The 21036-nt window shown below is 33.5% G+C and overlaps 3 protein-coding genes across 3 annotated transcripts; 2 read left to right on the top strand and 1 right to left on the bottom strand.

Annotated features, from left to right (window-relative positions):
* Positions 1–215: 215 nt before the first annotated feature.
* On the top strand, positions 216–3814 carry MYB3R2 (myb domain protein 3r2). Its single transcript, XM_011037352.1, has 9 exons — positions 216–390; positions 607–655; positions 974–1031; positions 1311–1405; positions 1560–1663; positions 1776–1904; positions 2018–2589; positions 2777–3401; positions 3498–3814. The coding sequence occupies exons 1-8, from the start codon at positions 278–280 to the stop codon at positions 3280–3282; spliced, it is 1626 nt and encodes a 541-aa protein (XP_011035654.1). The 5' UTR covers positions 216–277; the 3' UTR covers positions 3283–3401; positions 3498–3814.
* A 3651-nt stretch (positions 3815–7465) lies between these two features.
* Positions 7466–14158, top strand: LOC105133375 (cyclin-dependent kinase D-2-like). Its single transcript, XM_011037344.1, has 7 exons — positions 7466–7693; positions 8057–8355; positions 8441–8549; positions 9009–9134; positions 10681–10916; positions 10991–11308; positions 13488–14158. The coding sequence occupies exons 1-7, from the start codon at positions 7589–7591 to the stop codon at positions 13543–13545; spliced, it is 1251 nt and encodes a 416-aa protein (XP_011035646.1). The 5' UTR covers positions 7466–7588; the 3' UTR covers positions 13546–14158.
* Positions 14159–17212: 3054 nt separating this feature from the next.
* Positions 17213–19884, bottom strand: LOC105133368 (AP-1 complex subunit sigma-1). Its single transcript, XM_011037332.1, has 7 exons — positions 19687–19884; positions 18502–18588; positions 18181–18272; positions 17964–18072; positions 17810–17845; positions 17516–17602; positions 17213–17432 (listed from the first exon to the last, which is right to left on the bottom strand). The coding sequence occupies exons 1-7, from the start codon at positions 19687–19689 to the stop codon at positions 17361–17363; spliced, it is 486 nt and encodes a 161-aa protein (XP_011035634.1). The 5' UTR covers positions 19690–19884; the 3' UTR covers positions 17213–17360.
* Between the last annotated feature and the right edge of the window lie 1152 nt (positions 19885–21036).

Genomic DNA, 21036 nt, shown 5'->3' with positions numbered 1-21036 from the left:
AAAACCCTCCTAAGTTTTAATGTTACCGTTTAATGTGCTTCCTAATAATCTCTGTTTTTTTTAATAAAAAAACTGGATTACAGTTATGTAGCAGTGCTGAAGTTGATCAATCTTTGAAGGAAAAGTCTTAAATTTCTTAGGGGTTTTAAGAATTTAATTTAGAGAGTTTTTTTTTTCTTTTCATCAACACATTGTTAAAGATCAAAGATTTTTTTTTTTCCCTAAAGGGTGGCTTGCTTTTACTTTGTTTTTGTTAATTTAGAGTGTGAGAGAGATCATGGTTGAAGAAGTTGAGGAGATCAATTCTAATTCAAAGACAAAGGGTTTAGTTTACTGGACGGGTTTGGTGCCCCATGGTGGCATTCGCAATGCGATTCCAAACCAACAAGGGTTTGTCAATCTTCGATTATCCATCTCTTTTTTGTTTATTTATGTTGTAAATATCAGTATCTCTTTGATCTTTTTGTAGTTTGAATTTAATTCCTCTAGCAGATAAAAGAAATCAGATTTATGAATTTCAGCTGTGAAGATACCAGCTCTCTCTCTCTCTCTCTCTCTCTCAATGAAATGTATATATGAATGATGTTAGTTTTTCTTGTGTTTTAGGAGGATGACTGGTCCTACAAGACGATCAAGAAAATGGACAGGGGAGGAGGTTAGTGTTAGAGGTTTTTGTGTTCAATTTCAAAATAGCTTCTGTGCCTTCTTTTTTTTCCTGGAAAATATTCCATAGTACTTAGATAACTCAATTTATGGCATTGAATTGTGGATGCTTCTGGTCTACAAATTGCAAATAGTTGTCGATTTGTACATGTGAATGGCTGTTTGTTGTTTTGGGATGAAACTGTACTCGGAACGAGGAAAGAAAAAAGGAACTTTAACGTAAAGACCTAGGAGTTGTGCTTGTGCTGTTAGTAAGGTATTTAGAATTCAATTTTCACATGGACAAATGACCTTGCACTTGTTTTCTTAGGACAAAATATTAGCTGATGCAGTCAAAAGGTACAATAGCAAAAATTGGAAGAAGATCGGTATGCTCCTTCAGTATCTTATACTCAGTTTTTACTTTCCCGTATCTGATTAATGGTGAACTGGCCTGCTTTTTCTTTATGCTTGAATTAATGCCTTTTGTCTTTGCAAGAGCCAATGAAGGTTGTGATCTTCATTAGCTCACAAGTTTCTGTTTTCTGGTTGAGATTGCCAATGCTGGTCTTCAATCTCTCTTCCAGCTGAGTTCGAGATCATTTCAGTTCTGTTTTCTAGCTGACATTGCCAGTGTATTATTCCGATGAAGTTGATATCTCTTGCAGCGGAATGTGTTCCTGATAGAACAGATGTTCAGTGTCTGCATCGATGGCAGAAGGTTCTTGACCCTAAACTTGTTAAAGGACCCTGGAAAAAAGAGGTGATTTTTTTGGTCCTTCATGTAGCCGACACCAACCAGTCTGGGATGGAGACTTGGCTGTTTTTGTATTGATCCTTCATATCAACGAAGGAGATTGTTTTGTTTCTGTATAATCTGTGACAACGACTCATATTTACTTTAATTGGATCAACAGGAAGATGATCTCATTCGAGAGCTTGTTGAAATACATGGAAACAAAAAATGGTCTCAAATAGCAAAACACTTGCCAGGCCGCATAGGCAAGCAATGCCGAGAAAGGTACTTGAACACATTTCACTCCGCATACGTGGATTTTGGTTTATGCAAGTGCTGCTTATTTATTTGGGAATGATATTATTTGAGAACCAAGTCATCACACAATTTTTTTCAGGTGGCACAACCATTTAAATCCAGATATTAATAGAACTCCATGGACGAAAGAGGAGGAGGCAGTTCTCATCAAAGCCCATGAAGCATATGGGAATAAGTGGGCTGAGATCGCAAAGCTTCTGCATGGAAGGTATCTCTAGAGGTTTTGTAGAAGAAAAGTTGGTGCCAAAACTCAAAAACAGATGACTTTATGTTTATGCATGTGGAAAATCACTTTGTTTTTTGTCTATTGGAAAATACCAGGACTGAAAATTCAATAAAAAATCATTGGAACTGCTCAGTGAGGAAGAGAATAGAATCATATCCAGCTCTTGGTTTGGACTTCTATAGTTACAAGACAAAAGCAGACGGCAAGAAGCTTGAGGTGGGCAAGCAAAGAAATGATCGGGGTGTGAACTTGTGCTCAAACGTGGAACCTTGTTCACTGGATTTGGTTCTTGGAAATGTTGGTAGAAGGGAGGACCAACTGACGGTGTCAGATAATGAAATTTGTAAAGAGTGGAACGATTCAGCAAAGTCCACAGGTAGAACTATAGGTACTAAAGCTACTGATACATGTGGTCTGTCCAGCCAAGATTGCAGAGAAAGTGCCAGTAGTGCATACACATCTGAGTCAACAGACCATTCCTCTGTTAACCAGCCTGGGAAAATCTGTGATATTTCTTTCGGTAATCTCATGAGGTCTCCATATTCACAGGAAAGGACTCATGAGACTACAAATACTATCAATTCATTGCATTCTGAAGCACTTTCTCCGTCTTTGGATCTCTCTTTGAGTACTCCATTCAGTGCACATGGTTATGATGAAACATGGGGTAAAGTTTCTTCCCCCTCTCATTTTTTAGCATGTAATCTAGAGTTACTATGAACATTACCTCGAGGAGTATCTCGAGGCGAATGTGCCTCAGCTACGGCGTAATGTATGTAGTGTGAGGTGTTCTACAGTCACAAAATCTAAATCAATTAACTGAACTCATCATCATTATTCTCTTATAATGACAGATGAACATGAGAAAAATAGAGGGGCAGGAGGGCCTAACACTACGGATAAATTACATCGTGGCTTGTGCTTCGAGTCACTCCAGCAAAAGGATTTGAATGTCTTCCTGGAAACCGGTAGTTTTCCCAGTTCAGATTGCTACATCCGCACAGTAGGAGGTCCAGGTTCCTTCTCCACTCCTATAAGCCGCAATAGAGTGTCTCCTAACTGTAGCAGTCCAGAATCCAGATTGAGAAGCAAAGCACGGAGTTTCAAAAGCATGCCATCGATTATAAGGAAGAGAAGTTCTATTACTTTGAGACAAGCTGGCTCATCTGACAAAGGTGATTATGGCCTCCGGTCGCTAGGTTCGTGCTCATCTGACAAAGATGATGATGATGATGATGTGGATCTATTAAACAAGAAGCAGCTTTTCCTTTCTCCTCCGAAATCCAAGAAGCTTGAAACTTTAGAAGACATGAAGTCTGTCGAAAAACGCCTGGAATACGCTTTTAACATAGAAGGTTAATACAACAACAGGACTAGGCCAGTTCCACCATACCTACCATACCTATATCTACATCATCTGATAGTTCTTCTCCTGCTAATTTTAATTAAGAGAAGTTCTAGCTCATTGATGTGAATTAGGTGAGTCACACTTCCCAATCTTTTCACTGTCTTTCGGTGCATCCATTAATTTTTCCTTCTCTTGTAGCTGACCCTCTCACTTGCTCTCACTTGCAGACTGATCAGGATCTACAGTGGATGCACATTGGCATTGCTTTAATCTTTTCAGGGTCTCAGGAGTGCTGAATTAGCCCATCTATCTTTTGTTTTGCCAAAGAGGGCAACTTTACGTCCTAGCTCTCCTAGTTTGCAGTGAACTAGTGTCAATTAACTCATTGGCAACTTTTATTATCAGCAGCGAACGGCTTTAGTGGTAGAAGGTTGTCGATAAATTTGACTGACTTCATCATTCCACGTAGAGTGAAAAACCATTTAGGAAAAGTATATGGTGTTTATGGTGAAAGCATTGATTTTTTTTTTTTACTGTTATAGAGAAGGAATCCACTAATGGAAATTTCAGAAATTATATTTTTCATTCCTTAGTTCATAAATAGGATACTATTTTATATAGTGCTGCGGGTTAAATTAAATTTTATTTTAAATGCAATAAAAATTATCTAAAAATTATTAATTTATTTTTTTAAAATTCAATCATAAATTCAAAATTTATTATATATTGAATATTGAGATAGTGAAATATTAAAAGATATTTAAAAATAATATTAAGATGACAGTATATTTAATCAATTTATAATTTATTTTGAGTCAAAATAAATTGAAAATTGAAGTTTTTTTTTAAAATAAAGAACAAATGAAACATTATCTATTTTTTTTAAAAAAAATTAAGAGGCTTAACAATAACTAGAAAATACCATAGAGACTTTAATACATCAAATTATAGAATGAAATAATTTTAAAATTGATTTAAAAAATCTAAAATTAATTCAAACCCAAAAAACTTCTTGAGTTTAAATTTATTATCACTACAAATTCTCTTTATAGAATAAAAATTATTTATAACAAGTGAAACAAGTGAATTGAGGTTTTAATTTTTTACCAACTAAATCGACAACTCTTCCTCCTTTTTTTAAATTAAAAATTAAAATAATAATAATGAAATATCTTATTAAAATTAAATTTAAAAAAATTAAAATCTAAAAAGAATTATAAAACTATCAATTAGAAAGTACAAAGATAAAAGTTAAGTTTTCACGCTAATTTTAAAAAACTCATCTAGTTTCTTCATCTTTCTTACTCCGATCCCCTAATTTTTAATCCTACATTCATCAATAAATTAGAAGAGAATTAAATTGAAGAGACAAAAAGCACCATGAATTATGTGAGGGTGCATGGTACACGTGTGCGCAATGTTTTCACCTTACCTTGTAGTTTATTTATAAAAATGGAAAATTTATTCCCTTATTTAATATAATACATGATTTTATTAATGCAATTTTAACAATTCTCTCTTAGTATGTTTGATTACGCTAGCAACTACCAACTTGTAGACAGGTGGGACGCCATGAAAGAAGGAATAGCGGAACTTTGTGTGGGTTTATCCACGTGGAGGTCGGTGCTGTCGTTTATTTGTTACACCATTAATAAAAATAGACGGGTGGGATGCCATGAAATATGAACATACGCAATCTTTTAATAATAATAATAAAAAGATGTTGAGATCAAGAGGTTTGCTCCCTTTGTGGTCTCAGGTTCGAGTCCTTGGTTGTTTATATGATGGCCACTGGAGGCTTACATGGTCGTTAACTTCAGGGCTCGTGGGATTAGTCGTGGTGCACGCAAGCTGGTCCGGACACCCACGTTAATCTAAAAAAAATAATAAAAAGATGTTAAACGTGAACCGAGCTTCATCCCAACCTTTATTTTTATTTTTTTGTGAGGCCCAACAGATCTTGACCAATGAACTTCTTGAGTTTAAATTTATTATCACTATAAAAAAATAATTTATTGAAATTCTCTTTATAGAATAAAAATTATTTATAACAAGTGAAACAAGTGAATTGAGGTTTTATTTTTTTACCAACTAAATCGACAACTCTCTCTCCTTTTTTTTTAAAATTAAAAATTAAAATAATAATAATGAAATATCTTATCAAAATTAAATTTTAAAAAGAATTACAAAACTATCAATTAGAAAGTACAGAGATAAAAGTTAAGTTTTCACGCTAATTTTAAAAAACCCATCTAGTTTCTTCATCTTTCTTGCTCCGATCCCCTAACTTTTAATCCTACATTCACCAATAAATTAGAAGAGAATTAAATTGAAGAGAAAAAAAGCACCATCAATTATGAGAGTGTGCATGGTACACGTGCGCGCAATGTTTTCACCTTACCTGGTAGTTTATTTATAAAAATGGAAAATTTATTCCTTTATTTAATACAATACATGATTTTTTAATGCAATTTTAACTATTCTCTCTTAGCATGTTTGATTATGCTAGTCTCTAATAGATGTATTGTGATGGTAAAAAAATTAAAATTTACATAGTAAGTTTTAAATTAAAATCAAAACGTGTATTTTTTATAAAAATTTAAAATAATCAGAATTTTATTTATTCATTTAGCTCATAAAATATATTTTTAAAAAAATAGTTTTTTTTTTAATTCAAAAAAAGAAAATGTTTGATTGCGCTAGCAGCTACTAACTTGTAGACAGGTGGGATGCCATGAAATATCAACACGATGCTGCGAAGGAATAGTGAAACTTTGTGTGAGTTTATCCACGTGGAGGTCAGTGCTGTCGTTTATTTGTTACACCATTAATAAAAATATCACTAGCCGATCCACGTTCAAGGTGTTCGTGCTGAAGGTAAGAGTTGATAAGGGAATAACATACGCAATCTTTTAATAATAATAATAATAATAATAAAAAGATGTTAAACGTGAACCGAGATTCATCTCAACCTTTATTTTTATTTTTATTTTTTTGTGAGGCCCAACCGATCTTGACCAATCTATTTTTGGTTCTCATCGATTTATTATTTATAAATAGTAATATATATGATATTATCTTTGAATGTTAATAGATATGGTCTTATTTAAGAATAATATTTTTTATCTGTAATTCTTTGGATAATGTTTTTTAGATATTTTTTAGGTTATATATTCTTGAATTAAAAAAAAATGAAAAGAAGATTTATCTTAACAACACCAAACAAAAAACATTCTCAACGGATAAAGAATACACACGTGATATAAAGTTTATTGGTTATTAGGTTAGATTGGTCAATGTATTATAGCTTATTTGGTTATTAGGTTAGATTGGTTGTTCATGGTGGATGGAGATGATTCTCGTAAATTATATATAAAGTGATATAATCTATATAAGATTAATTTTTTTTATTATTTAAAAAATATAATTTTTTTATTTTTATTTTTTATATTAACTTGATAAGATTTTTTAAAAAAATTTGTATCATAAAATATCATTTTGGTTTTTACAATTAAAATAACACTAAAATAATTGATTAAAAATAAAGAAATAAAATCTTACTAGTGATTTTCATTTCCGATCAGCACAGCTGAAAGCCTGAAAATAAAAGAGAAGAAGAGGGAGTTGAGCTATCGCCAGTGATGATCCGTTACCATCAACCTATCTGTGTGAATCACCACAGCAAATCACGATTTTCCCCATTTTAGATCTGCTCCGGCCATAGATAAATATAAAAATGACACTTCCATCGGTGTCTGTGAAAACTGAACTGTGACTTTTTTTGATTAAGTTGAATTGCAAATGGCTGCTTTAATGGTGTTTTGGTGGTCAGACTTTTGCTGGCAGTCATTGTAGCTCGGGCTTTCAGAGCAAAATAACTGTGCTTGAATATTTATTTGTAACATAGTAGTTTTTTGACACTTGACCAAAGCTATACTTACAGCTAGAGATTGCAAGATGTAAGTTCTGTTACAAATTTTATTTGGAGTTGAGAGGTTGCGCGTAATGGGATTGAAGATACCTTGTATATTAAGAAAAAAGAATACTATAATTTCTTTGGAAAGCAAAATAAATGAAATTATTGAGTAAAATTAAAAGCAATCGAAGCTACAGATACCACATTGTCACTAGCATCAAACTGTATGTATCAATTTGTAAATTACCTTATATACGTTGCCTTGACTCTGTCCCTCTCTCACACCTTGCTCTTTTTTTTCAGGCACTGCCGGTCGAGTAATTTACGCGCTGTAGCCTTTAGTGGTGTACTAAAAAGAAAAGGAGAGGCCTCTCTTCTTGTGACGGATAAAATAAATCGAGAATGTCAGAGAATGATGTGGAGAAGAAAGTAGCGGATAGATATCTAAAGCGAGAGATTCTTGGTGAAGGTACTTATGGTGTTGTCTACAAAGCCATTGATACTAAGGTAATTAATCTTACCTGGATTTTGTCCGTTAGAACTGGGAATTTTGAATCTTTAGGTTCTGTTTTGTTTGATTTATGACAAATGTATAAAAACTGAAGAAATTTTCAACTTTTTAGGGTTTGTTTTGTTTGCTTACAGAGAAATTAAAGGGGAAAAAAGAAAAGAAAGAAAGAAAGCTGCTTTTGATTTTGGTTTTCAGGGAGTTATGTTAGTTAGTAAAAATACTAATTTAGTTTTACTTAATTTGATCAGATTTTAAATTGGTATGTATAGGGTAATTGTCTGACATAAATAAAAAATGGGGGCTTAGGTTCCATAAGGTTGTTTTTGTATTTTTAAATGATAGTGTTGGGCATGTTGCAGACTGGGAAGACTGTTGCAATCAAGAAAATTCGGCTCGGAAGACAAAAGGAAGGTGTAAATTTTACAGCACTTAGAGAGATTAAACTTCTTAAAGAGCTTAAAGACCCGAATATTATCGAGTTGATCCATGCCTTCCCTCACAAAGGGAACTTACATCTTGTGTTTGAGTTCATGGAGACTGATCTTGAAGCGGTGATTCGTGATCCCAATATATTTCTTTCGCCAGGGGATATAAAATCATACTTTCAGATGACGTTGAAAGGACTAGCTGTTTGCCATAAGAAATGGGTTTTGCATAGGTATTGCATTGTCGCTGAGAAGCTAGTTTGTGATGTTAATTGCTGCCAGAATTGGTATCAAATGTATGGTTTTTGTTACGTGCAGGGATATGAAGCCAAATAACTTGTTGATAGGATCTAATGGGCAGCTCAAGCTTGCAGATTTTGGTTTAGCACGTATTTTTGGAAGTCCTGGTCGCAAGTTCACACACCAAGTAAGTGTGTACGTTCAAGCATTTTTCAGTTAAAGGTTTTTTATAATTAAGATCTGATATAATGTTTTGCCTTAAGAAATAAGCTTTGCTAGCAGCAGTGATAGCTGATCATATGATAGATGACTGGTGTGGAACCAGTTCAAATCTTTGTTTATGAACTATACATCATGTGTCAGGAATGATGCTGTGATGGATAAATAATCCTTTGTTTCCATCCCATCCAACACCCCCCCCCCCCCCAAAAAAAAAAAAAAGAAAAAGAAAATGTTTTGATCATTTCCCTTTTGCCTGTATCCTCCACAAGAAATTAAACTTACAAGTTTGAATACCAATGTCCAAGTCTTTGCTCGATGATATAGAGCAACCCCCCCACCCCACCCCAATTGTTTTGATCATTTCCCTTTTGTCCTGTGCCCTCCACAAAAAATTAAACTTACAAGTTTGAATACCAATGTCCAAGTCTTTGCTCGATGGTATAGAGCACCTGAACTTTTGTTTGGTGCCAAACAATATGGTGCTAGTGTTGATGTATGGGCTGCAGGTTGTATATTTGCAGAGCTACTTAATCGCAGACCATTCCTACAGGTGAGTAGATTTTCATGCTTGTCATAAATGCGGTTTTCACTCTTGAAAAATACTCTTCATAGTTTTAGCAGTCATATTAGCTATGCAGTTTGCCTATTCTCTTTTGTGTAGAGTTCTATATGGATTAAAGTTGTACTTTTAAACATTGTTTGCAATTGGATCTCTCGCTGTAAAATTGGGAGCTTGAGTTCTATAAGCATGGTTTGAAATGAGGATCTCTAGTTTAATTCATTGGTTCGGTGGCTACCAGCAAACTTTCACTTTAACACGTTACTTTTTCCTTAAATTTGGAATAGTTTTTGTGATTGTTTGCACAGTGTGAACTTAATCCAATGCTTTGCCTCAAGCCTAGGAACCTAATACCTGGGTCAAGAGTTCAAGGGGGCCAATTCTAACGATGATTAAAGAGTAAATTTTTCATGATGTTCCCACACTTGGAACTCTTTTCTTGAAAGTCCTTTCAACTACATAACCTGCAATTATGCTTTGTTTTTCTGCTATGGCAATGTGAACTTCATTGTTGGTGTTGGCGCATCAAAACATGTGGAATGAAAATTCTAAGATGTGTTGGTAAAATGGGCCTAAAGATAAATGAGAGGAATCTGGAATATTTTTCTTGTAAATCTTTCGTTTCCAATCTTAGACCATTATATTTGAATTTGTACAATTACCCTTTGTCAATTGTATTTTGGAAAGCCTATGAACTCAAGGTTAAAGCTTCTTTTTTTTTTTCTCATTAAGATAAATCGTGTCCAATTTTTTTAAGGTTTTTGTGCCACACAATGTCCCATTTACTAAAATTTCCCATAAAAACGGGAAGACACTAAGTTATCCTTTTTTATTTTTATTTTCCAGTAGCTTGTGATACGTGGCACTAGTTTTTGTCTATTTGTGGCAAATCTTTGCTGACTCCTGGTAGAGTATAAGATTTATTGCTTGTGGATTTGAGAGGTTTCGCGTGGGAGAGGAATTCCAAGCTCCACAATATACGTGTTCATACATTTAAGTTAGTTTCTCAAACAGTAATCCACCAAGAACAGGAATCCGAGAATATAATAAAGCTCTAATTCCTTATTTGTGAATAAGACTTTTACGAATTTTCCACTCCCACCCTGTTATTTCGTCAATATTGTCAATGGACATCAAAGGGAATTCTTGCCTTTTTTTGCTCTTGTTAGAGACGTTTACCTCCTTCCTTTCATGCATCTTTTGTCACTCAAAGTTGCTAAATGAACACCGACAACAAGGAATCTCTTCTGACCATTTTCTTTTAAATAATAAAGGTTTGGGCTATGGGGTTCTGCCTTCAATTGTGAATCAATAGACATGCTCTTCCTTGGTACATTATCAAAACATAGTGCATGCATTTTCTTCCTTTCGCTTTCCTTTCTAAGAACATGCTGAATAGTGGATACAAATTGATTTGGCTAAAGCTCATTTTATTGTAATATCTAGCTAAATCATTTTGATGTTTATCAATTGTATGCCCATGGAGCATTTTGCAATCACCGCTTGCAGAACCAGTTTAACTTTTAGTGTCTGACAGGGGGATAGCGATATCGATCAACTAGGAAAGATCTTTCAGAAGTTGGGGACTCCAACTCCTTCACAGTGGCCTGATTTGGAATGGCTTCCTGATTTTGTAGAATATTCATCTCAGATTATACAACCTTGGCGAAAACTGTGTCCAACGGCTAGTGACGATGCTTTAGATCTGTTATCTAAGATGTTTACATATGATCCAAGAACTAGAATTTCAGTGCAACAGGCATTGGAACACAGGTCTCCAAAATCTTTCAAATTGGAAATCTATATTATCATTTCATTTCCTGCTCTCATCTCTGTTTTGCTTTTAGGTATTTTACCTCCATACCTCTGCCCACAGATCCAGCTAAGCTCCCTAGACCAGCTCCCAAGAGGGAATCACACAATCCTAGGCCTTCAGATTTACATGATGGTCCTGTTGTCTTGTCACCAAAAAGGAAGGCAAGAAGAGTGATGTCAGATCGTGAAGGGTTTGATGGAAATTCATTCCAAGTTGATAAGGTTGAAGAATGTGGCGGTGAGATTAGACAGGCAGCTGGGGATAACACGGGCAGGAATGAACCGGTGCTGATGTCAGTAGATTTTTCTGTCTTTGGATCAAAACCAATGAGCAGACCTACAATTAACAGGTAAAACTATCTCTATGAAGAATTACTTCAAAATGTTTAAAACATGTCCTTTTCCCAAAAAATAATGAAAGCAAATAAGGTTGCAGCCCGTTAAACTTGAAGGTGGAGTTTAGATTTATATTCTTGTTGTCATGTATTTTCATAAGAAATTTCATATTTGACCTACAGCTAAGGCTTCAAGTTTTCAAATTATGTGGGCTTAAGCTTCAAGATTTAATTTGGGACCTTTTTTATATTCTCCTTTTTCTTTGCTCTTTCTTGGGAATTATAGTGGAGGTTGAGCTTTGTTAAATTGAATAATGCTAGGAGCACTATATATGTAAGTTGGGAACGTACAAGACATGCTCCATTATTACAAAAAAAAAAAAAATGTGACATTAGATTAAATGAACAAAAGCTAACCTGATGGTGGGATTTAAGCATTGAGTCCAAATCATTTTTCTCTTACAAGGTTAGAAATCTCATTATGAACTAGATGTATTAATTTAAATTTTGGAAAGAATGGTCTGATTACTGTAAACAGTTAACTATAATTTGGGTCAGTATGCTTGGATGCCAGATAGCTACTTTTTAATCTGAGGATAGGCTATCTGTTAAGGAGGCTATGTTATGAGGGCACATGTTCTTATGAACTAGATGTGAGACTCTTGGTTGTATGTTTATTTGACTCTTGGTTGTATGTTTCTTTATCTTTGACCTTTTGCTTTAATGTCTCTTATCTTTTCTTTAAATATCATTATGATATTGTTTTTTTCTTAGAAATCTTCTTTGAGCAAATTTTAATGTATATCATAGATTCTTTTCTTCTTGAATATTAGACTGCCATTAATAGTTGATGAGAGAGATAAACTCCCTCCTTGATATTAACCAACTTTTGAATTAGAATGTATTCGACGGGGATAAGCTCCCCATAAACTTATTACAAATTTACAGTCACTATTGAAATGAATTAACAAGCATCTAAAGTTTGTTCTCTTCTTCACTTATGGTTGAAGACATTAATTGTATCCTGGTTGAAATTAAGACAATAAATGCTATCATTAAACTATATATCCTGGAATTTTTTTATTCATATTTTTTGTAGCTTTAAAATATAATGTATCTTAAAAGTTTTCCAAATCCCTTAAAATGATTAAAGGCGAGTTAAATGCTATTCTTGTCTTTAACCTTGTTTTCTTCTCATTTATGGGAGTTTCTACTTAAGTGCTTTAGGCTAATGAGATTAAAAGCTGAGATCACCATATTGGCACAGCCAGTACTGCTACTCACCAGCATCACTACTTAACTTGCCGCCACCAAACAACACCACCTCCAGCAGAGTCACCACATCACCATCACACTACTAACAAAAACATCCCTTGGATTTACTCTCTTAATAATTTTGGTACCCTTAACATATACATGTTTAATATTTACTTTTTTACCATTTCAATCTTGTGCATGAGTGCATGATTTTCATTTGAATTTGTATTGCTCTTTTACCCAAAAAGAAAAAGGAAAAAAAAAAAAGCAAAGAAAGAAAGAAAAAATTCTTGTAATTTCTCACCCCAATTTTTTTTGTCCCATATCAAGCCCAATATCAGATATGTTTTTTTTATTTTTGATATTACTGGGAGTTAGTATAAAAGAATCCAACAAATTGGATCATTTATTTGTGCCATGATTTCTTTTACCATACAAGCTCACTTTTTGAATTTTAATATGATCATTAAACAATCATAAATAGACAGGAAAGGCATCTAGAGAAATAAAATGATGGCTGTGGATTATAAAAATATCTTCTTATCAACTAAATAAGAAGAAACTAGGTAAATAAAACTACATTAGATTCCAATTCCATTTTGTTTATGTGAAATAAAAAGTGGATTAGATTTGTACGATAATTAACTTTTCCCCAGAAACTAATTTCATTGTCTGAGAAATGCCTTGTACTCAACCTATATTAGGCTAATGCCTTGCCTCACATAAGCTTTCCCTCCACCTTTTGGAAACATATGTACAGGTAAATATGCTCTTGAGACACTCCCTCGCACTCACTTTGTTCCATAAAACTAGTTCTTTTGATGATACCATAATGTTTAAGGAAAATGCTACATATGCACCCGGACATTTAGTTTGCAATGATATGTTGACTTTACCCTCAGTTTTCTTAATATGTGTTTTTTGTTCCCTTGTGCAGTGTTGACAGATCTCATCTAAAGAGGAAACTGGATCTTGAGTTCCAGCATCCTGAATAAGAATTATTTGTGTTAATCTTACTGGATTTGGCAATTTCTGTGAGGATGGGTTATTTCTGGTCCTGCATTTATGATGTATGCTGTGACTTTCTTGAGTTCGTTGTAGTTAAGTGGCGGCATCTCCCTTTCTCACGTTGGTGTGCCAGAGCCTCCAATTGGCTATTTTCTGCCTAGAGATCACAAGGGAGCATCACACTACTAATCATTGCTTTTCTTCCCCACGTGTTTGAGGTTGTGGCTGGTAAGTCATAAATAGTTGTTAAACAAAAAGAGAGAGAGAGAGAAGATATGGCTCCTTGGTTTTTTCGGAGAATCTACACTAGTCTATGATTGGTCAAATTTTGAAGTCCGAACAAATTTTTAACTATATTCTATACTGGAGAGAAGTTGGACAATTGCTCACGGTAATTATTTTCCAATATACATCGTGTTTATTGATGAATGTACTTGGTTTCTCTTGGTAAGCTAAATAAGAAAATATTACAAGGCACCTAATGTTTCTATTTTTTATGATCTTTCTGATTATTTTGTGTGGTTTTTTTCGAGAATTGTTCAATGGTCAAAAGTTATTTCATCTTGATATGAAAGCGGGCCTGTATCTAACTTTCCTATAGTCTCATTAATCATTATTATGCAATTTAGTGCCTGTTATTTGCAGTCTATATGAATGTCTAGTCTCGATTTCTACATATAGTTGGGACTAGGGGGGTTTTCTTTGATGGCCTGAGGATCTTTGCTGGGCAAGTTAGATAACTGATTTATTGCAATGCATTTTAGATCAGGTGGTTCTTATGATGCTGATTGCTGAGCAATCTAGCTTGCAAGACTTCACCCTAGAGACAATGGTGAGCTGTAATGACAGACCAAACAAAGAATGAATGCACGTTATGAAGTTCTTTATTTTTTGTTCCAAAAATAAAATTTAAAAAAGATTCTTGCTTAGGCAACCTAGCATGCTAAACCATATCCTTCGATTTGGGTTGTGGTTTGACAAACCCCTGTTCTTCTTCTTATCCTTTGAATATCTGGGAAAAATCATATATAATTTTTAGATGATTATCTCATCATTGCAATGTGAGTGGCAGTCGGCACCAGATGTGATGTATGTTTCTCTCTCAAGAAAAGAATATTCATGCAAACATAAAAATATACACGAAATAATCTTTTGTTAATTTTTTGTCCATGCAATCAGAATGAAAACACATTCTCTTTCTTTTTATGAAATACTCCTGTCACAGACATTTTTTTAGGTCAAAAACCATGCACATAGCTACTTGTTAGCATGTATATAGTTCTGCCCTGCGAAAGAATTTGCTCTAAAAAAGCTCTTGCTTTCCCCTGGTAGACATTGCAGTCCATTGTTTAAGAAAGGAAGAACATATTCACATGTTTATGGTGATGCTTGGATTTGAAGTTTCATGCATGGAATGGAAATGCAATGGTTCTGATTTGTTTTGTTTATTTCATTCACGTTTCAATCAATGGAGATGCAATGGTGCGTCTGATTCATCCGAGGGAAAAACTAGAAGGGCTCTCGGTATTCAAAATTAGACCAGCAGATAGCTCCAGCCCCAATGCTTGATGATCAGAAGTTTCCAATTAACAAAATAATAATAATTTTATATGTGGATTGTGAGGTCTTTTACGGTAGATTCCAGCAGTGTTTATCACCAAAAAACTTGTTGATCGCGCGATAATTTTGTTCAATTTCTTCCATGTCGTGTCCTTCCCTAGAGATGTGGCTGCTTGGAGACCACAGTTTCCCCTATGATTTTTCACTTTTAGGCAGCTAATCAGTGCATCCAGGCATGTTAGTTCAATTTCTTCTTTCTTTAAAAAAGAATTTGTTTTTTAAAGCTAATGGATTTTTGGGTTGTTCTTGTTGGCATGGATCATAGGGGGAAGAAGACAGAATCTTACAGTTGGGGTCGTTTTTGGAGCAGAGGTTTTTTTATTTCTGCTGCCAGGCACCACCATTTCGTCTCTCTGTCCTTTCCATTTTTATAAGAAAAAATAAAAAATTCAAATCGATGGGGGTTTTTTGGTTTTTATTGCAGACAGAGATGATGGGAGAAAGATGAAGGATCTTCGTTTACCTTTTGCTTATCGATGGTTCTTTAGAGGTTAATCATTATTAACAAAACCATCGAAAGATGTGGGGTTCAGACACTCTTCGTCTGAACAATTACTAGTTGACTCGAAAGTTTTTCCATTTCTATACAATTCCTCTCGGAGCTTATCTTCTCCTCATGCTTCATCTACTCATTGATGATATATGATTTCTTTCTCGCAGAGAACAACAATCCTTTTCTACTTCTACTCTCGAAAAATACTTAAACGAGTATTAGTACCTCAAAATTAATCAGTGTAAAGATGCTCCGAGGTAACTTGCACACATTAATCAGTGTAAAGATGAACGATCATGCTTGCCCTCCCTTGCTTCCTAATGGTTTCTTCTGTGTCTGTTTACATTAAAATCTTCCAGAGGTAACTTCGAAATTTGAGTTTGTATCGGTACCTCAAGATTGTCAATTGATCCGCAACGGTGTCCTCTCTTATGAAATGACCTAGAGTTCTACTATTTCTCATACAAATTAGACACAGAAATAGTCTGACATGCATTCGTAGATGGTGGAATAATATCTGCGCACACCATTGAAGGGCAACTTAGTTTACAAAAAGTGCTTCCTTTGAATATCCCTTTCCTTTAGGTATTCTTTATTACGGGATTACATTAACTTTTTATTCTAGCGTTCGCTTTACCTAAATTTGAGGATGATGTTTTTATTATGATATCACACTTTTATATTTAGATAATAATTCAGAATGGTATATATATTTTTATTTTATTTTTTATATAATTATTTCAATCTAACAACTTAAATTATAAAGTAACATGTTAACTCAAGTTAACCATGTTACTCAAGTTATCTTGTACTGCTTTACATGTTTTTGTTTTTAATTTCATTGTTGTTTTTAATAGTTTTAAAATTGAATTTTATAATTTTTTATTTTTATTTACATATATTTTTTTTTACGTATATCATCATAATTATTTTTTTAAAAAAAAATTCAATCCATTTACTGATATTGTTACCTTTTATTATACAATTAAATGATGTCAATTGATTAAATCTAGTTTTATATTTTTTTATTATATAATTAAATAAAATAATAAATCCAGATTCACATTTTTTTTAAACACGGTAACATCACATCACTTGAATATTTTTTTTTATCCTATCTAGTAACTTTAATTCCTGGTTGACAGGTCACGTGCGGCTTTGTTTCATTTCCCTGATACGTCTCAAGACCACAGCTCACCATACCTGATATCAAGAGAGGAAATCGATGGATGGATGGCAATGAATTCCCCCTAGGGAAGTAGATAGCAACCATGCTGTGTCATTATGGCCGATGGAACCACTGTCCCCACAGAAACCAGCCATTGCTACAGATGCATCTATCAGGGCCCTACACAAGCTGAAGCGTCAGAGTACATGCACGGTCAAAGTTCAGCCTAGAGAATGGGGTGGCAAATGCAGTTATGTTAATCAATCTTGCGTTAGCAATGGGGTATCTTCAGTTGATTACTCCTAAAGAATCCAAATTTTGGCTATAATACTCAAGAAAACTTTAGTTAGTCAATCTTCACTGGATCAAGACCTAAATCAGAAAATGTATGAGCCACATTTAACATATAGTTCAGTGTTACCATCACGAAGAAAGCATACATAACATACATTTCAGATCTCAAAAATAATAAAATTCAATGCAAATGGAACAACACTTCAAAGTGTAACAAATCCTGTATCCTACTTCGTAGCCTGGGAAATAATATTGCTTATCGAACTGGCCTGCTCTTTCGCAGCCTCCACCAATGAATCCTGTAGTTCAGACAAGGTAGCACTTAGATATCCTGACAAATAAACAAATTAAGAAATTTTATACGGACAAGAAAAGGCAGTACCTGAGCAGCTATTTGCCTAGCAACTGTTTTCTTGCTGGACTCTTGAAGTTCACCAGCGATCAGAAGCTCGTCCAATACATAGTAGGCCTTCAATGTTAAAGCAGCAAACAAATAAATAAGCAAAGAAACTTTCGTATCTATGCACGAGACAAATAAAATATGCTTTATTTACTAAGACATGTTTGGAACAAACCATTTCTGGTATCATACCGCTTACAGTATGGGGTATACAAAAATTAACTTAGAAATGCTTGAAACTAAAAATAAGTTGACATGAAAAACAAGCAGGCATACCTTATGGAAGTTGAAGATCAAGTCCAACTCACAGACCTGTAAGAAAATATAAATTGTTAAACTATCAATAAATGCGAACCACTGAATGGAAACTAGAATGGCAGTCAAAAAGACTTTACAGTCCTTACAATAGCCAGAGTCTAAGTTCACTCACACTGCCAAAGTATCGGTCCAGAATCTCAACATAATGGTGAATTATTTCGAGGACCTCTAATTCGTTGTCCTCCTGATCAATGCACATGCAGAAGTAAAGGCTAGCATACCTGCATGATATGCACATTGGAACCAACAAAGTTTATCAGCTCTAAGGTGGATGGACGAACATTTTCCAGATATTCACTGCAAAACACTGAATCATCTTCTAGCTTTACCTTTTATAAACAACTTTGAGTCCTCTCCATTCAACAAAATTACAGAGCTTGGGTCCTCGAGTCAAAATTACTCCACTGAGCTCACGGATGACCTTCTCAAGATGCATTAAGATATACATAAGCATTGATAATGTAAGAAAATGCACATTAATTCCAGAGAAATATCAATACAAAATTGTTCAATATACAACTGAACAGTGTAAAATAGGCATTGCAAGGTCCAAAAACTCATAAAAAAGGTAGCATTTAAAAAAAAAACATATCTAAGAGTTGATGATCTACAACACAACAGTCTCGAAGAGAAGATATTATTGACATTACCTTACTTCTTTCCTTCTGTGTATAAGGTGAATACCATTTTGTCAATCTCACTTTTCCTTGTCGACTAATGAGAAGTACAAATTGAATCTGAAACATATTGGAAGATGGGCATTAAAACCACCACTAACATAGAAAATTTACACCTTGCAATAGCTGAAAACAAAATAATTGATTAATTACTACATCCTTCTGGGAAAAGCATTTATCTGAAAATTAGCATGGGATAAAATGGTTTATATTCATATCAAGGTTGATATGCATAAGAACTAATACAATAGTTACTACTTTGTTCACCGGTTCTCCGTGCCCCTTTTCACTCCAGACAAGCGAGACAACTACTGAAACCAGAATTATCATGTTGAGATTTTCATCTCAGAGAGTTCCTTCCAAACAGTTTCATCTTCGACATACATGTTCCGAATCAAACCATGATAAACTCACTCTTCGACAGCAAACCAAGAGATGAACTTCATTAACCTTGTATCTAATCAGCTATAATTTCAATCATTAACCCTGTATCTAATCAGCTATAAGTTTCAATTATTAATATTACCACTGATCTTCTAAAGTACATAAATGAGATATCGGGTGTCAAATAGGTCTCGCCTACAAACTCCAGTGGTTTTCAATGGTAAATAATATAGACATACTAAACCTGCCATTCCAAATTCACCTGGCAGATCACATTTCATCCAAAGCACTATACATATTGCATGCTAATCCAACTGCAGCAATTTCGGAGAACAAATTCATCACCCCCAAAACTATAACAATTTAATACATATCCTAATCATCGCAATTCTGACACTACAGCCAAAGCCTTATTTCCTACCTAGTAGAGTCTAGTACAAACAACCAGTCAGCTCAGCCCTTAAAGATCCTCACTAATCAATCATTCTTCAATAACATAGACCGGAAATTGAAAAGAAACCCTCGATCCCAGATACAGTGAGAATCGACAAGAAAAACAAAACAAATCATCAAATGTTACTGTCAGATCTAAACTCTTGTACATGATGAAGGAGAATATTGGTTAAGTCAGCATCAAATTCCAATCATATTCAGTGATCTCTTTAACATTACAAATACCTCATCTAATAACAAAACCCAATAGATAAAAAGAGGAAAAATAGAATGGGAATTCAAAATATAAGAAAGAAAAAGGGTTTTCAATCTAAGAATTACCATTTTGTTAGTGTTAAGCAATTCTGTGATTGACCCAGAAACCAAAATCTCCAAAAAAATATACAGAAAAGAAGAGAAGATCGAACTGAATTCAGCAGATGGGTCAGTTGTTAATTAAAGCCCCGCCTGGCAGCTTGCTTTTACGTCGAAAATAAAAAAACAGGTGCCAGTTCGAAGTTTAATAGTTTATGTTATGGAAGAATTAAAAAAAAAAAATAATAATAATAATAATTTTATTAAATTTTTTTATTAAATTTTTTTATTGTTTTTAAAAATCTTGAATGTTATGTATTAAAAATAAATTTTTTAAAAAAATAAAAAAATTAATTTTTATATATTTCTAAAATAACAATTTAAAAATCAACTACCTACTTTTAATCACCTAAAAAACAGGGAAGGGCAGTGGTGAAATGGATTTTATCGGGCCGGTCTTAGAAAGATGTTTTTTTGGATAATGGCTTTTAGCCCAAATGTTCAGAAGACTTATTTGTTTGGGTCTGTGGGCTTGATCCACTCGAATCTTTCTATTTTACCTTTGGGGTGAAGTACTCTACCCTTGCATAATAGGATAGCGGGTGTGATCTATAATTCTATATTTCTCACGCATCTCTGGGGTTGCTTTTTATAAATATTGTAAGAAAATTAGTGATGAGGTTCATAATTAATTAATCTAATTTATTTTATTTTTTTCAGTTAAGATAAATGGTGATTTGATTATAAAAATTCAGGTTATTAATAATTAATATCTGTAAAGAAATTTCTTAATAATAGATATTGAAACTTTTATATATTTAAATTAATAACTTTATAAAAAACAAATTTACATGCTAAAATATACCTATTAAAAATAAAAAAATTATAAATTTTAAGTTCATCATATATTTATAATCCATGAGTTTTAATTTTTTACATAGATAAATGGTGATTTTACTTATAATTTTTTATATTATATTTTATTTCAAATAATATGTATCACATCCGTATAAAATATTAAAATATTTATATAAATCCTTTTTCTTTTTTTGAAAAACTCATTTACAAGATGGTTTCCAGTCTAGGAGAAAAAATAAAGTTTCAGAAGAGGAAATGAAAGGTACTTTTCGGGCTTAAAATAATAATTGAAAAAAAAAACACTTCTATATAAGACTTAATAACTAAAATAACATACCACTTCATTAATTATCCTCGTTCATCTCTAATACTATAATGATAGAATAAATGAGTACACACGAATCGCTGATGAAACACACACTCACGCAATATAAATATACCAAAAACACTTTAATTTATTCCACAATATTAGAAATTAAATACATTATAATATATTACAAAAGCACTTTATTTTTTTTT

The sequence above is a fragment of the Populus euphratica genome, unplaced genomic scaffold, assembly GCF_000495115.2.
Source record: "Populus euphratica unplaced genomic scaffold, PopEup_1.0 scaffold2.1, whole genome shotgun sequence".
Classification (NCBI taxonomy): Eukaryota; Viridiplantae; Streptophyta; class Magnoliopsida; order Malpighiales; family Salicaceae; genus Populus; species Populus euphratica.
Note: the sequence above shows the minus strand (reverse complement) of the source record. Positions and strands in the feature narration are given on the sequence as shown.

Coding starts and splice junctions, on each gene's coding strand:
- MYB3R2 (XM_011037352.1), top strand. CDS start 278: ATGGTTGAAGAAGTTGAGGAGATCAATTCTAATTCAAAGACAAAGGGT. Junction 391..606: donor GCGATTCCAAACCAACAAGG/GTTTGTCAATCT, acceptor CTTGTGTTTTAG/GAGGATGACTGGTCCTACAA. Junction 1,406..1,559: donor AAGGACCCTGGAAAAAAGAG/GTGATTTTTTTG, acceptor TTGGATCAACAG/GAAGATGATCTCATTCGAGA.
- LOC105133375 (XM_011037344.1), top strand. CDS start 7,589: ATGTCAGAGAATGATGTGGAGAAGAAAGTAGCGGATAGATATCTAAAG. Junction 7,694..8,056: donor ACAAAGCCATTGATACTAAG/GTAATTAATCTT, acceptor GGCATGTTGCAG/ACTGGGAAGACTGTTGCAAT. Junction 11,309..13,487: donor AGCAGACCTACAATTAACAG/GTAAAACTATCT, acceptor TCCCTTGTGCAG/TGTTGACAGATCTCATCTAA.
- LOC105133368 (XM_011037332.1), bottom strand. Junction 18,073..18,180: donor CTCAAAGTTGTTTATAAAAG/GTAAAGCTAGAA, acceptor CATATCATGCAG/GTATGCTAGCCTTTACTTCT. Junction 17,603..17,809: donor TGATCTTCAACTTCCATAAG/GTATGCCTGCTT, acceptor TTAACATTGAAG/GCCTACTATGTATTGGACGA.